The sequence below is a fragment of the Trichechus manatus genome, unplaced genomic scaffold (assembly GCF_000243295.1).
Source record: "Trichechus manatus latirostris isolate Lorelei unplaced genomic scaffold, TriManLat1.0 scaffold00119, whole genome shotgun sequence".
NCBI lineage: Eukaryota > Metazoa > Chordata > Mammalia > Sirenia > Trichechidae > Trichechus > Trichechus manatus.
The window spans coordinates 8,641,949-8,658,557 of NW_004444055.1; the positions used below are offsets into that span (position 1 = coordinate 8,641,949).

A 16,609-nucleotide genomic window follows, 5' to 3' on the forward strand; every position below is an offset into this window, starting at 1 on the left:
TCTGTTATGATTCTTTTAATTTCAGTTTGGTCTGTTGTGATATCCCCCATCTCATTTCTTATATGCGTTACCTGCTTCCTCTCCTGTTTTTGTTTTGTCAGTTTGGCCAATGGTTTATCAATTTTGTTGATCTTTTCAAAGAACCAGCTTTTGGTCTTGTTAACTCTTTCAACTGATTTTCTATTCTCCATTTCATTCAATTCTGCTCTAATTCTTATTATTTCCTTTCTTCTGGCGCCTGAGGGCTTCTTTTGCTGCTCTGTTTCTACTTGTTCCAGTTGTAAGCTTAATGCTGTGATTATGGCCCTTTCTTCTTTTTGGATGTGTGCATTTATTACTATAAACTGACCTCCAAGCACTGCTCTTCCTTGTCCCAAAGGTTCTGGTAGGATGTGTTTTCATTTTCGTTTGATTGAAGAATTTCTTTATTCCATCCTTAATTTCTTCTATAACCTAGTAGTTTTTGAGCAAGGTGTTGTTCAGTTTCCATTGTTTGATTTTTTTCCTTGCTTCTTCTGTCATTGATTTCTACTTTTATGGCTTTATGGTGACAAAAGATGCTTTATAATATTTCGATGCTTTGGATTTTGTTAAGATTTGCTTTATGGCCTAATATGTGGTCTCTTCTGGAGAATGTTCCATGTGCGTTGGAAAAGAAAGTATGCTTGGCTGCTGCTGGGTGAAGTTTTCAGTATGTCTATGAGATCAACTTGGTTGATTGTAGCATTTAGCTCTTCTGTGTCTTTGCTGAGCTTCTTTCAGGATGTTTTGTCTTTCACTGAAAGTGGTGTGTTGAAGTCTCCTACAACTATTTTGGAGCTGTCTATCTCTTTTCAGTGCTGTTAGAGTTTGTTTGATGTATTTTGGAGCCCTGTCATTGGATGCATAAATATTTATTATTAATTATGTCCTCCTGGTGTACTGACCATTTAATCATTATATAGTATCCTTCCTTATCCTTTGTGGTGGATTGTGCTTTAAAGTCTATTTTGTCAGAGATTAATGTTGCCAGTCCTGCTCTTTTTTGAGTGTTGTTTGCTTGATATATTTTTTCCCATCCTTTGAGTTTTAGTTTGTTTGTGTCTTTAAGTCTAAGGTGTATCTCTTGTAGGCAGCATACAGACAGATAGTGTTTTTTATCCAACTGCCACTCTCTCTTTATTGGTGCATTTATTCCATTTATATTCAGTGTAATTATTGACAGATATTAGTTTAGTGCTGTGATTTTGATGTCTTTTTTTGTGTGTTGTTCACAGTTTCTTTGTTCCACTTTTCTGTGCTGATTCATTTTTCTTTATGTATTTTCTTTTCATCTCTTTCATTGTTGTTGATTTTGTGTTTGCTGAGTCTTTGTATTTTTCTAGTTTTTTATTTTGACTTGTAGGATTTTTAGTTTCATTTGTGGTTACCTTAAAATTTACCCCTATTTTTCTAAGTTAATATCAGTCTTTTATTTCTTTATATCGCCTTGACTTCCTCTCCATATAAAAAATCTATGCGTGCATTTTTTAAGTCACTCTTTTTTGTTTTAATGTTGTCATCTTTTACATCTTGCCATCTCTGTTTCCCTATTTTCAGTGTTTTTGCTTTGATTAACTTTTGTGACTCCCCTATCTGGGTTGGTATCTGGTTGCTCTGTCCTGTGCTCTAGTCTTGTGTTGTTTTCTGATGTTACTGATTTTCTAACCGGAGGACTCCCTTTAGTATTTCTTGTAATTTTGGTTTGGTTTTTGTAAATTGCCTAAACTTCTGTTTACCTGAAAATGCCCTAATTTCGCCATCATATTTGAGAGACAGTTTTGCTGGATATATAATTCTTGGCTGGCAGTTTTTTCCTTCAAGGTTTTATATACGTCATCACATTGCCTTCTTGCCTGCATGGTTTCTGCTGAGTAGTCTGAGCTTATTCTTATTGACTCTCCTTTGTAGATGACTTTTCGTTTATCCCTAGCTGCTCTTAAAATTCTCTCTTTATCTTTGGTTTTGGCAAGTTTGAATATAATGTGTCTTGGTGACTTTCTTTCGGGATCTACCTTATGTGAGGTTCGATGAGCATCTTGGATAGATACCTTGTCATCTTTCACGACAGCAGGGAAGTTTTCTACCAACAAATCTTCAACAATTCTCTCTGTATTTTCTGTTATCTCCCCCCCCACCCCCGTTCTGGTACTCCAATCACTCATAGGTTATTCCTCTTGATAAGAGTCCCACGTAATTCTTAGGGTTTCTTCATTTTTTAAAAATCTTTTTATCTGATTTTTTCTCAAATAAGTTGGTGTCTAGTGCTTTATCTTCAATCTCACTAATTCTGACTTCCATTGCCTCAATTCTGCTCCTATGACGTTCTACTGAGTTGTCTAATTCTGAAATTTTATTGTTAATCTGGACTTCCATTTGCTGTCTCTCTATGGATTCTTGGAGCCTGTTAAATTTGTCATTATGCTCTTCTCTAATCTTTTTAAGTTCCCTATTGCGTGTTCTGTGTTTTGCTTAATTTCCTTCCTAATTTCTTGAAGAGTTCTGTATATTAATCTTTTGTATTCTTCCTCCGATAATTTTAAGAAATTTTCCTCCTCTGGAAAATTTCTAGATTCTTTATTTTGGGAGCTTGCTGAAGCCATCATGGATTGCCTCTTTACGTGATTATATATTGACTGTTGTCTCTAAGCCATCAAAGTTATTATATTTATTAATTTTATGTTTGCTTACCGTGTCCTAGCTTCTTGTTTTGTTTTGATATGCCCAAATAGGCTGTTCATATTAGCTAGTTTGATTACTGGTACCTTTGAAGCTCTAATGTCCTGTCACCAGGTGGTTAGATCCATTACTAGGTATGTGAGCTCAGGAGTCCACCCACTCTTCCTGTATAGATTCAGCTCAGGTGCCCAAGTAGATAGCCACCAAGTGTTTGGTGTAGGCTCTCACAGTCCTAGACAGGCATGGGTGATTGGTGTAGGCACAGGCATCTGGCTGCAGCAGGGGAAAATACTCTGAGTAAGGCAGGGGGTGATGGCCATCCCCAAGTGCCCAGGAGGAAGACGTGTCCCTGATCCCTAGAGAGTGTCGGTGGGTGGGTTTTGCAGCCGGACTATGAGAACCTAATGCTGTTAGCTGTAAGGACTTGGGGGCACCTCTTATTCATGGGCCCCTATCACAGGTGGCTAGGTGGCATGGGTGGAGCCACCAGTCCTCAAGCCCCTGATGTGGGTAGGTGAAGACCCTGCTCAATGGGCAGAGCAAATGTCATGAACCTGCCACTTCACAGCTGAAACAGTTGAAGTCAGACTTCCAGCATATACCCTGTTGTACTTCAGTAATGAGGGCCTTCGCTGTTGAAATGGGCCCACGCAAGTCTATCTATGCAGGGGGAAAGGCACTCAAAGTCTGTGGATCCCTTATGCCTATGCCTAGGCAAAGAAGCTGTGCCCCTGGGTTCCTGGCTTAGGGGAGCCGGCAGTTTATTTTGTCCCATTTGTTAATTTGTTCACTCTCCAAGGCAGGGAGAATGGCTCTGGCCGTGTGACGGATCCTACTTCCAGCCCAGGGGACTCGGCAATTGCTGAAGCCGGTCCGGGACCCAGTGCAGAGCAGAGAGTGGGGAAGTAAATGGGAGAGAAGTTTTTCCCTAAGGGGAGTGTTTTTGATCTGCGCAGTAGGCTGTATGCCAAGTACTTATCTTTCGCTGATCTAGGGCTGCTTCTCAGTGGTTCTAGGTGGCTGTGTAGACTCTCTGGTGCTGGGTCTCTCTTGGTGTAGAAAACGCACCTCCTGAGCAGCGCTGCTCGCCTGCGTCACCGCTCACCCCTGCGCTGATCAGGCCTGAATGGCTCAGGCTCTCGATGGGTGAGGTCTGGCAACTCCTCGCTCCTTCTGAACCATCTCTCCCTCCCCCTGCCACTCAGTCCAGTTCCTCAACTCTGCCTTTGATGTTCAGGGCTCCCAGATTGCCATATATAATTGATTCACTTGTGTTTTAGTCTTTGTTGTAAGAGGGTCCACTGGATGTGTCTGACTACTCTGCCATCTTGGCCCTGCCTCCCCCATAGGGTTTTCAATGGCTGATTTTTGGAAGTAGATCACCAAGCCTTTCTTCTTAGTCTGTCTTAGTCTGAAAGCTCCACTGAAACTTGGTCAGCATCATAGCAACATACAACCCTCCACTGACAGATGGGTGGTGGCTGCTCATAAAGTGCACTAGTTGGAACTCAAACGTGGGTCTCCTGCATGGAAGATAAGAATTCTACCACTGAACCACCAATGCTTCTGATATGGATGCAGTGTACAATATGCTTTGCAGTTTCTCAAGTCTCATAATGCAATTTCACAGTATACCCACATTCACTCAGTCACCTAGTATTTACAGAGCCCTGACTATATACCAGAGCCCTGACGGCACAGTGGTTAAGAGCTCAGCTGCTAACCAAAAGTTTGGCAGTTCAATTCTACCAGCTGCTCCTTGGAAACCCTATAGGGCAGTTCTACCCTGTCCTATAGGGTCACTATGTGTTGGAATCAACTCAATGGCAATGGGTTTGGTTTTTTTGGTTTGGCTATATACCAGGCTCTATGCCTGGATAAAAAGATCACCACCATCCACATGAGAAAGAATGGAGCAGGTTCCCAAGGCATGGAGGAGAGGTTTGGAGGTCCACAGAGGAAGGAGGTCAGAGCTCAAGGGCTGAGACTGGGTGAAAGATAAAGGTCAGATGGGAGGCTGTGGTTGTCACACTAAGGAGCTGGGATTCTGTCCTGCTGAAGGATTTAAAGAAGATATTGTTAAGACATTATACAAGGCATATATTTAATATAAAAATAAAAGAATGTACCAGTTTGAGGAGTTCATTATCTGGAGACCATCTCCAAGGTCATTAGAGGTGTCTTAAGGTATCTGATTGAGTACTTATAATAAACTGAGTCACCCGGGAAACACCCCTTACCCTATGTCTGAAGATGTGCTAGTACCTACAAAAACATGAAGATAACATTAAGCGTTCTTAAATCATGTCATCTTATGGGGTGGATTCAAAGGATATACTTAAGACATTTTCCTCATCTGGAGAAAGATTTACAAGTACCCTTCTCAAGCATCTAGACATGCTGCACTCAACCATATTCTTTTACTAGCTCTACACCCAGCATTTAGGAATCAAATAAAGACAGCATATATTAACTGACTATGTTTCTTTCATCTTTCTCTTAGTCTTCTATGCATTTAAATCGAGGCTTTCAAGCACTTTTCCGATGCTAACGCACAGTCTGAGCAGCTCTTACTGAATGGGCTTCAAATTGTCAGATAAAGTAAAATTTATGCCAACTAATGATTCAGTCTCAAATAGAGGCCACCTGTTCCAATTAGTGAGATTAAAATAGTACACCACTGACCATCCGAAGTTGAGCTCTAGGCCTTCTGGATGATTACAACATCTTTACTCAGACAGAGAGAGGGGACTTTGGCCCCAACACACAGTTGCACAACCTGGAGTAAATATATTTAGGTGCTGAAGAATAGCTTTCACTAAGCGCATACTTTATTTTTGGAGAAGTATTTATATCTGAATTTCTGTGAAAGGCTGCTTTTCCCTGTATATTACAACAAGCCTACATAACACATCTTAATTAGGTTCAACTTTCCTTCAGAAAAACATAGCTTACATTCGTTCTCTACCCACTATCTGTCCATGCCTGAAATTCTCAAAGAATCCATATCTTGCTGGATATTCCACTCTATAACCTAAGGCCTTCCACTGCCTTGGTTTCTCTCAGGTCATCAGAAGACTAAAGACGACGATACACAGAGACTCAGCCCGCAGCAAGCACAGCCCTCATTTTTCCAATTTCTTTAAGTATTCCTGGAGCCCTGGTGGCACAGTGGTTAAAGTGCTACGCTGCTAACCAAAATGTTGGAGGGTTGAAATCAACTGGAAACCCTAAGTGGCAGTTCTACTCTGTCCTATAGGGTCACTATGAGACGGAATCAACTTGATGGCAATGGGTTTTGGATTTTTCAAGTATTCTTATCCAGACCAGACTGCCTTCAACTTACCAGAGTGGACTTTTGTTCATTCTGAATGACAATTAACAATTATTTATATTAAATTAAATATACTTATCTACACCTCATTTAGTACACAAGGATTTAAGGAAGACTGTAGGAAATGCATGTATATGTAAATGTACACACATTTACTTTAAAATCAGGCCAGAGAAAAGAAATCAGAAATGAGAGTCAAAATCAAGAGATAAAAAAATAGAAAAAAACCTAAAATCTTGCTCAGCTCAGCCAAATCTGGATCCAAGTTTACTGCTGGCCAAAACAACACGGGAAACAATTACCCAAATTTTCACAATCCACGGGAAGAAAGTGTTTCTAAGAATCTTCTAGGCCATGGGTCTATAAGAAGTATTTCATAAAGGAATGAGGAGAGTTGACATATTAAAAAAGTGTTTTCCAAAATGATCCTGAGTTACTTTAGGTAGTACAAGACAAAGCATTAAACAACACAGAATCACACAGTGAGAGAATTATTCCCCCTTTTAATCCTCAGTCCAATCCAGTTGATTCAGTCCAGGAAAAGGATCAGTTTAGTGCTAATAGATCTCTACAATCTCCAACATTTGCTAATCTCCTTTTTGATCTGGAACTTCAGGCCACAGACTCAAACAGCACCTAGCTAGAACAGTAACACTGATACTTTAAAAATAAATTTAAGTTTTAAACGGTGAATTAGATAGAAATGTTAAGTAAACAATAGTACAGGTGGTGTCAAGCTATATGTAGGAGGAGTGGGAGTGACTGAAGTATGAGAAACTCCATGGCAGACAACGAATGACTCAACGTCAGAACAACAAATGCTGTAATAAATGGGTTTCCTAACACCACTTCTCACGGTTGCTCACACAGCTGGAAGTGGAGGAGTTGACATTCCAATTTGACTCCAGACTCCACAGCCATAACCCACTTCACTACTCTCAAGAGCCAGAGATGAGCTAAAACACTGGTGCTGGGGATAGAGAGGCGAGGGCAGTAAACCACTGATGTGGTAGGTAGGGCTGTTGATGAGGGAGTGTTCCAGGAATCTGGTTTGAGGACTGGTTATATGGGGAAAGTAGTAACCACCAATGGGAGGGCAGATTGAGAGAAGAGATTAAGTCGTAGACATATTGACCTTGAGGTGCCTGTGGAACACGCAGATGGAAATGTCTCATATTAAGCAGTAAGGTCACACAGGGTTGAGCTCTCAAGTCAGCGCGTAAGGCAGGAGTCATGTAGAATTTCCCTGAGGGAGGTAATTTATTGAGGATTGGCACTGGACATGCCTTCTCTCAACAGGCCAACTTTCCCCCAGTGTTGAAGCAGACGATCACTTCTTTGGCTAAGACCGGATGAAGTTTTGCCTTGTGTTTAGGGGCTGTGTTTATGAAAATTATATATAACAGAAACACTTGGTGCTGGAAGATGCTGTCAGTGAGAGACAGGAGCAGAGAGCTTCACAGGCAATACAGACTCAGGTAGAATTCTCCTAAGTTAACTGCATGTATGATGTACTCCATGGCTTATGGATGGCATATATATATATAATATAGACATATACATACATACATATATATGTGTATACACACACACATATATACACACATACATATATATACATATATATATATAGAAGCCCTGGTGGCATAATGGTTAAGAGCTATGGCTGCTAAAAAAAAAAAAAAAAAAGGTCGGCAGTTCGAATCCCCTAGGTGCTCCTTGGAAACTTTGGGGCAGTTCTACTCTGTCCTTTAGGGTAGCTATGTCAGAATTGACTCGACAGCAACAGGTTTGGTTTTGGTTTATATATATATATGTATGTATGTATACATGCATATGTATATATATATTTTTTCTTTTCCCCAAATAACCTGTCCCAAACAAAAGGTCAAGACAGGGATGAACTCGTCACTTCGCCGAAATTTATTTTGAAAGAAATGAGGAACTAGAAGGGACCTCAGAAAAGATTATTAAAAAATGGCAACAGATCCAGTGCAGCTAAGTAATTTGATGTACGAATTGTCACGCCTCTCCATCCCCTAAGAAAATATGGAAACAAATTCAGAAAGATAATGGCCTACTACCTAAGTCATTCAAATTCAGGTTTTTTCCACCTGGAAAATTCACAGACTTTTAAATCTGTTCATCAATTAATTCTCTACTGAAAAGCATTTTAAACTCTCATTCAACGTAGTTTACTACAAAGATGTATATCCTATAAGCATTATTATTCTACAAACTTAGTGATTCACATGGTATTTAAAATATTTAAAGCAATAAAGGAATCCATTTTAAGACAAAAAATGCTGTAATGGTCAGTTTCAATCAGTCTATATTAGTTACATAATTTCACTGGTTAATAATCTTGCTGGACATCACTTTTTTACTTCTGAAAAATGAGTGGTCTAGAGTTAATGTCTAAATTTCCTTCCAGTTCTAACATGGTAAAACCTTTGAGTCTAACTTTCCAACTCTCGGCCTTAAGTATGAGAAGCACATGGCTTCAGTCCAGTCAAGCTATAGTCTCACTGGGAGTTATCATGTGGTCACCATATCACTGTTTTCCTAGCTGCTTTAAAGTACCCTTTGAAATGCTTTGAGTTGGCACAGGCTCCTCACATGCCCTCAGACCTGAGGCAGATTCCAGTTTACAATCAGTCATTTAATACGTAGCTTCCTGAGGAGACCTACAATAAATGGGATGCATTTCAGGAAGCAATCCTTAAAGAGATCTGGTCTCTGGAGAAAATGCAAAGTGTTGGAAATCACACCTGCTGTCTCCACTCAACTCAGATCCTGCAATGGCCAGAAAGCTATACTGTTGTTGTTATTCCTCTCCCATCTTAACATTAATTGAGCACTTCGCATGTGCAGGCCCTGAACGGTGCTTTACACATACTATGTCATTTAGTCCTCACAACAGTTCTCTGTGGGAAGTATTATGATGCCCATTTTACAAGGGTGGTAACTTGCCCACGAGTACCCTATGGAGAGTCAGCTGAGGCCGACAACACGCACTCTTGACCACTCCAGTTTACTCCCCCATAGTGTGATGTGCTGAGGGGGAAGACACAGAAGGAGCGATTTTCTGTCATGAGGGACTTCACAGAAAGATCACCAGGTGACTGATCAAGTGGCCCATGAGAACAGAATGTGTGGACAAACAGGCCAGTCATGGAGTTCTACTGGGGAGAAACGTGTTTCAAGGCACATCTCAAACTCTATGGTCACAAGGAAGAATCACCCTCCTCATGCTCTCCAACTGCTCATCCTCCTGGCACCAAATACAGGCTAGAAGACAGTTCTGTAATGATGTTCTTAAATCATAAGCTTGTTTAACAGCCTTTGAGACTTCCTCAAACTACTGGAAAATTTCTTATATCTGAAGCAATATAAAAAGTTCATAAATTATCACTCTATATCGTGCATTCATCAGCTGCTTACTGGGCATATATGACTATGTGCAAAGGACTGGCAAAGTGCTGTGTCATCAGAACCTAGAGCACACGATTTGGATAAGTGCCCTGCAGAAGCTGTATATATCTACTCCCAAGCACTCAACAAGTTTACTAAGACTGTATAGTTCTCCAGTATTCACTGCGGAGATAGGGACGTGGTTAACGATGCAAGCTCCACAGTTAGACGGAGCTGGGTTCAAATCCTAGCTATATCATTTATTTATTGACAGCCACAAGACCCTGAGCAGATTACTTAACTTGTTGGCCTCAGCTGCATCTGTAAATGGAACCATAAATAGGCTACTCTGAGAATTAAGAAGATAGTGCATTTGAAATGCTTAATATTGTGCCTTGTGTATAGTAAGGGAAATCAGTACACGATGGGTGTTATCGTTACTGCATTCTTCTTTTCAATTATGTTCTTTCTGCCTCCTAACGGAGGAATAACGAACAAATATACTGTGTGTTCCCTCAAGTAGCATCCCCCCTAAACTGATGGAGCAGCTGGATTACACACAGGTCATATACCCTGATGTTCCTTTTCTAAGGAATGAAAAGTCCTCATTCTGATTCACAGTACAGTGATTCATGGTTCTCTTCCTTCTCTTCTCACCAACCCTCTTCCCCTCAAAACGTAAACACACAATTAAGAAACAGCAGGGCTGAAAGCTGCAGCCTCCTCTAAGTCAAGATGTTGGCAATTTTCATCTAGTAGGATCAGGTTGATTTCTGACCTAAAGCACAGCCCTGGAAACTTCTGACGGTGAGTCTGAAGCAAAATACATCCTGCAATCCAATTTGGTGGCAGCCGTCTTGGTATTCTACAATGGATGTGGTCTTGGTATTCTACAGTGGATGTGACAAGTGGCTGTGCTGGTGTGGCTGGCAACTTGTTCTCCTCTAAAGGGAGAACTGGTGAGCCTGTAGCAAAGCATAGCTCAAAAACACACACCCCATCACTCTATCCATCCTGCATTTAAGAAAAATCTGGCTTGAGACATACTCACCATTACCGAAGTCCCTTTGATTAACTCTCTAGAACAAAATAAATCACTGATTAAAAGTGTACTCGCAAACTACTCAGTTTATTGCATTACCAGTCAGTATATGGCACCATGGACGTCTGTTTCTACTCACCCTAGTTCCTCTTTGGGAGTAAGCATGCGATCATCATTTTATTACATCACTCCCTGTCTTAGTCATTTAATGCTGCTATAACAGAAATACCACAAGTGGATGGCTTTAACAAAGAGAAATTTATTTTCTCACAGTCTAGTAGGCTGCAAGTCCAAATTCAGGGCATCAGCTTCAGGGGAAGGCTTTTTCTCTCTGTTGGACTTCTCATCAATCTTCCCCCAGACTAGGAGTTTCTCCGTGCAGGGATCTCGAGTCCAAAGGACGTGCTCTGCTCCTGGCACTACTTTCTTGGTGGTATGAGGTCCTGCACTCTCTGCTTGCTTCCCTTTCCTTTTATCTCTTGTAAGGCAAAAGGTGATGCAGGCCACACCCCAGGGAAACTTCCTTTACATTGGATCAGGGATGTGACCTTAGTAAGGGTGTTACAATTCCACCCTAACCCTCTTTAACATAAAATTATAATCACAAAATGGAGGTCAATCACACAACACTGGGAATCATGGCCCAGCCAAACTGATACACACATTTTTTGGGGGACATAATTCAATCCATGACACTGCCCAACCAGTTCCACTGTGAGAAGGGCTGCAATATCACGTCAGTGAATGCCTTTGGTCATAATTCACCATGCAATTTGGAATCTATTTCCAACCCACGGACACTTAATGAGCACTACAGGGGCATTCACGCCTGACACAGGTTTTACTAGATATTAGAGACTTTTTTTTTTTTTTACTTATTATCATTTCCTTCTGTAAAAGCGAAGGGTATTGCCTGACCACAAGCATAAATGAGATACACTCACTGGATTCTAAGCTTCTAGAGAGACCACACTGTGTATGTTTTGTTCACCATTGTATTTCTGAAGCCTAGAACAGCAGCTGACACATAGAAGGTGCTCAGTAAGTATTTATTGAATGAATGAAGCATCCTGCCCTCAAAGTGCAAGAATCAATAGTTTATAACAGACATGTAAACAATGTGATGAGGAACATATGATGGAGCTAGGTACAAAATGCTAGAAAATGCTCTACACTTTTTACAAAATTAGCAGTCTTTCCATTTTCAAGCTTATGAATCCTTCTTAGGTACAGTAATAACACGAATGGCTACCATCTATTGAGTTCTATGTGCCTGGTATTGAGTTAAGCATTTTATAAACATTACTGTATATATTCCTCACAACACCCTTATGATGCAGAAGAGGAAACTGAGGCTTAAAATGATTATAGGGTCCAAGGTCACATCGCTAATAAGCAGCACTAGTGCAAGATCTGTTTTCTAGGGCATAGTTTAATGAAAGTGGTTCTATAGACAGAATAATCTGGTCCTTGAAGGCAGGAGGGAATGGAATGGAATAGAAGTTGGTGAAATCATAGAGCAATTAGGAAGCCAGGGCAGCGGTTATCGCCTGGTGAGGTCACAAGTGGCTAAGCTAAGGTGGGAGACGATTGAACCAATCATCCATGAATCTAGTCACAGGAGGAATGAACCAATTTCGAGAGAAAAATCAAAGAAAGACCCAATGGAATCACTGAGGGATTACAGAGGTGGGGGCACGGTAGGCACTCAAGATGACTAGCAGTACTAATTAGTGGTGCCACCAACAGAACAAGAAAAAAAATTATTCACCATACATGTCAGTTAATGGCACACGTAATAATTTTTATTTTAGAAACCAATGTTCTCTTATTTAAGACTCATAATCACTCTCAGAAGTATGGACTATTATCATCTCTTTTATAGATGGGAAACTGAGGCTCAAAAAAGGTTAAGACCTTGTCCTAGTGGTCACCTAGTTGGGAAGTGTGAAGAGCCAGGATACGATCCAGGTCAGTCTGACCCTACAGCCCTAGCTGTTCACCTCTACACCCAACTGGCCCAGGATGGCATTCTAGAACATTCAAAATTAGAACCGACTAACAGAAATTTCATTTGCACAAAACTGATTAATAAAAACCACTAACTGTATAGAAAGTAGACTGTCTGTATTTTTAAAAAGATGATAGGTTTTAACTATCTAGGGCAAGAAAAAAAGTAGGATTCTAATTTTGTATACTCATACTTTTGAAGTAGAGGGATATTATGTGCATCAAGTTAACAGGCAAAACTTCTGAGTTTTACAAAATTAAGTTTAAAAATGTGAATGATCCTGCCTTGTCAGCTTAGTGACAGTGCAAGAATTCATCAGTTACATTTCAGTTCCACGTGGGGGGCGGGGGGGAGGATCTAGGTTAGTCCACCTGGCTGTAAAAATAGACTTCTGCAATGTAAAAATAGTACACTGCCTCATTATTATTCCAATCTCAAAGGCTTAAACAAGCCCAGCAAGAAAGAGGTGTATTTTCCCTGTTATCTCAACAAGGTATCAATTTTGAACTCAAAAAATGACGATTCAGTAACCAAGAACTCAAACTCAGAGTCTAACCTCCTTTCTGCATATCCCTGAAAAGTGGATCAACTCTTTTATGCATTTTCAGGGGAGGTAATTTACCAAATGATTCCACAAAAAAAGTTCCTTTAAAATTTTACACTAGTGATAGTTTATTCCCCAAAAGAGAGTGACATCAAGGAATTAAATCCTACAAGAGCTCAATGTATTTCAGTATGTTCAGACAATAAGTCTGGATGTACTACATCTGAGTTCCACAAAACAGGAGCTAAAATCAACTAATGGGATGTATACTTCCGGCACAGGGAAATTACTGTTGTTGCTGCTGTCCTTTCATTATAGTATGCTGACTGCAGCCTTAAGAACAGATTCAAAATTTTATCAGCCCACCTGATGGTTTGATGATCGTGAACTCATTTAAGTTTTTAAAAGTTTACATAAGAAAAGTTCTTATGAGTTTACAAAATTTTCACTTGTTCTCCCTATTCCTCACCCGCTCAATGATAAAAATCCTAAAAACAGATAGCCAAGAAGTCTTAACTGGGATCTCAAGAAGTCCAACAACACTCCTGTAGAATTTATGATCATGGTCTATTAAAATTCTAGTTTTCCTTGGTCTGATTTCTTTTAGTTCTCATTAGATTTCATTTGCCCAATAAGCTAATTTAGAATAATCAATACATATAATGTCTAACAGGAGCCCTGGTGGCACAGTGGTTAAAGCACTCAGCTGCAAACAGAAAGGTCGGCAGTTCAAACTTACCAGACGCCCCCCAGGAGAAAGAGCCTTGGGAACTCTATAGGGCAGCTCTACTGTGTCCTATAGGGTCGCTATGAGTCGGAATCAACCCTATGGCAACTTTTTTTTTCCTACAATGTCTAACTCAGTTTTAATACACAGGCTATTTAAAAATGAAGTATCTCCATGCTAACAGAGCAATGTGGTATGTGTGACATCCATCAGAATTTTAATGAAATTAAAGAAAGCCCTTTCACATAAGGTTGTGGTACTTCAACAACAGAGGCAGGCTAATGGAAATGGAACAACGGCAAAGACAAACTAAGTCTGCAGTTACAAGTTTGCTTTGTCACTTTCCAACTAAGTAGTTGAGCTACCAACTTTATCACCACCATTTTATAGGTTATGAAGAGTGAGTTTTGGAAAGTTTCATGCGTTCTGCCAGATCACTTAAATGAGCTCTCAGTGAGCCATCAAGGATTTCTAATCCTGTTACTTACACAAGGATCAGCACAGTTGTGACAACAGAATCCAAGCTTCCACACTCTTTCAAGTCTGAAATTTCTTCTGTCAACTTCAATATTATCCCCTCAATACGAATGCATTAGAAAAGATCTTCACCTTTTATTCACAGTTAACTGTGTTAACTAGTCATCCTTCTAGAAACTTTAACTATAGGTAACCTAAGATCTTTTATTAGTGTTTTTGTTATGGCACTTTTTTAAAAAGTGCAAAAATAAATCCCTTGTTTTAGAGGGGTGAGGAATAGGGTGGGTGCAACCAAATATAGAAACTTTCAAATTATAAAATTTTAAATTATTCTATTAAATTAACAGGTGCTAAAAAGAAAAACAGGCAAATATATACCCAGAACTAGTTACTTTACGTTGGGCAACCGATTATTTCTTCAAATTATTGACTAATCAAGTCCTTCACAAGGGGTCGTGCCACGTATGTGACACTATTGGTACTATTTTTATCCGGTTGGGCTCTTGATTTCGAAGGTGGCGGACCAGAATCTGAGCACCGGTCTACCTCTGTGGACTTTACACGCGAAGGCTGACAGCCAAACACCAAGATCTTGGCCAAGCGAGCGGTTTGCGAAGAAAAGAACAACTCCAGGTACCTCTTGCCAGAAGAGATGCCAGAGTGGTAGAGGTGCTGTTTTAAATGACACTTCAATCAGCCAAGCGGAGAACGGAGTATCCGGTCTCCCATCCAGCCTCGACATTAAACAGCCCAGGAGGGCAAAGGTGTTCCCCAACAAGGACGGAGGCTTCCTTATGCCGGAGAGACAAGCGCTCAGCTTTCGGCCTCCCCTGTTATTTGCAAGCAATAGATGGCTTGTCTCTGCGGCATGCTCAGAAGAGCTATTTTCGCCCACAGCCAAAATCAGCAACAGCAAATTAAACTGCAAACAATGAAGAGGGCGCCTGCTTTGCACGGCTAGAAACTCCGAAGAGGCAGCGGCGAAGACTGACTTTTCACTAGGGCAGAGGCAGGAGCAGCCGCCGCGGGAGATGGGGAAGCCCGTCCCGCCGCGCCCCACGCCTCTCTGCGCTTCGGCCCCGCACAGAGTGCGGGACGGGACCATGTACCCCGAGCCCGAAAACGGGGTCGTGGGGTCGCAACTGGCGGGATCCTCACATGTCCAGGCGCCGCGCGGCGGGTTCTCCTTGGCATAGGAGGCGACCAAGCGCGGCACAGGGCGCGGGCCGTCGGGGAGACCTGGGCGTTCCCGACAGGCGCTCGGGGACTGAGGAACGATGGGGGCAGGAAGGACAGTCCGGTCTTTGCTCTATCCTCCATCCTGGAGGCAGACCTGAGGTCTTTATCCTGGCCGCAAGCCGGGGTTCGACGTCCCCTTCCCAACCCTTCAGCTCTGACAGAGTGCGGAAGCAAAAAAAAACCCGGAGGCAAAAAACCCGGAGGCAGGCAGGGAAACGCGGAGGTAGAGAGTTAACGCGGGAGCCAAAGCACCTCCCGGCCTCGCTCCCGGCGCGCGCTTCCCGCGGGGCTCGGCGCCACCACCGCCCGCCTTCCCGCGGCTCTCACCCGGCTTTTGCAGCGGAGGTGCCGGCCCGGGTCCGAGTAGGTCCTGTCCACGGTGAGCGCCGTGTCGCTGCCCGGCATCGCGGCGCGGGAGCTGGAACTTTCCCGTATCCGGGGGACACGGTGCCGCGAACTGCCTGCGGTGCTCGGACTCTCCCCGGGAGCCGCGGCCGAGGGCGGCGCGGGCTGCTGCAGCTGTTGCCGACACCCGCGCGGTCGCCCTGCGCCGCCGCGGCCGCCACCGCCTCGGGGTGGTGGAGAAGGCGGCGCAAGAATGCGAGAGTCTCCGCCCTCTTCCCCTCTTCCCGCCTCACCCTTACGAAGACCCTTCTACAGGTGTTATTTCTCTGCCTCCCTCTGTTGCTGAAACTTGATTCCTCTCCCTCCTACAATGCCCTCTTTTTCTTCAAAAGATGAGAGACACCTACAGTATATATTAACTTATTTGTATGTTTATAATAAGAAATGGCTTTAATGGCAAGATGTTGAGGCTTGCCTTAAATGCCTCCTTTTATATTATTTTTTATTCAACATGCACTTATTGAGCATCTACCATGTGCCAGGCCCTAAGCTAGGGACCAGAGATTAAAAACAAATATATATATATATATTTTTAATTTATATTTATATATATATATATATATACATACCCCATTTTACATTTCCTTATAAGTGTAAACTACTTGAAAGTAACGACCATATCTTTTCAATTGGAGTCTAGACTACAAAGGTCTGATTGGTGAACAATTAAATATAAGTTGCCTAAACGAAAACTCGAAACACCTCGTTTTGTTATGTAG

The 16,609-nt window shown here is 41.8% G+C and overlaps 1 protein-coding gene across 2 annotated transcripts in view; it reads right to left on the minus strand.

Annotated features, from left to right (window-relative positions):
* The window catches only part of TMCC3 (transmembrane and coiled-coil domain family 3), a 79,396-nt gene extending 63,403 nt beyond the window's left edge, over positions 1 to 15,993 (minus strand). Inside the window, exon 1 of one of the 2 annotated variants that reach the window (XM_004384209.2) lies at positions 15,813 to 15,993. In XM_004384209.2, the coding sequence (XP_004384266.1) occupies positions 15,813 to 15,890 (78 nt within the window). In that variant the 5' untranslated portion in view covers positions 15,891 to 15,993. The remainder of the gene's footprint in view (positions 1 to 15,812) is intronic. The other variant, XM_023738583.1, reaches the window with a different exon arrangement.
* Positions 15,994 to 16,609: the final 616 nt, after the last annotated feature.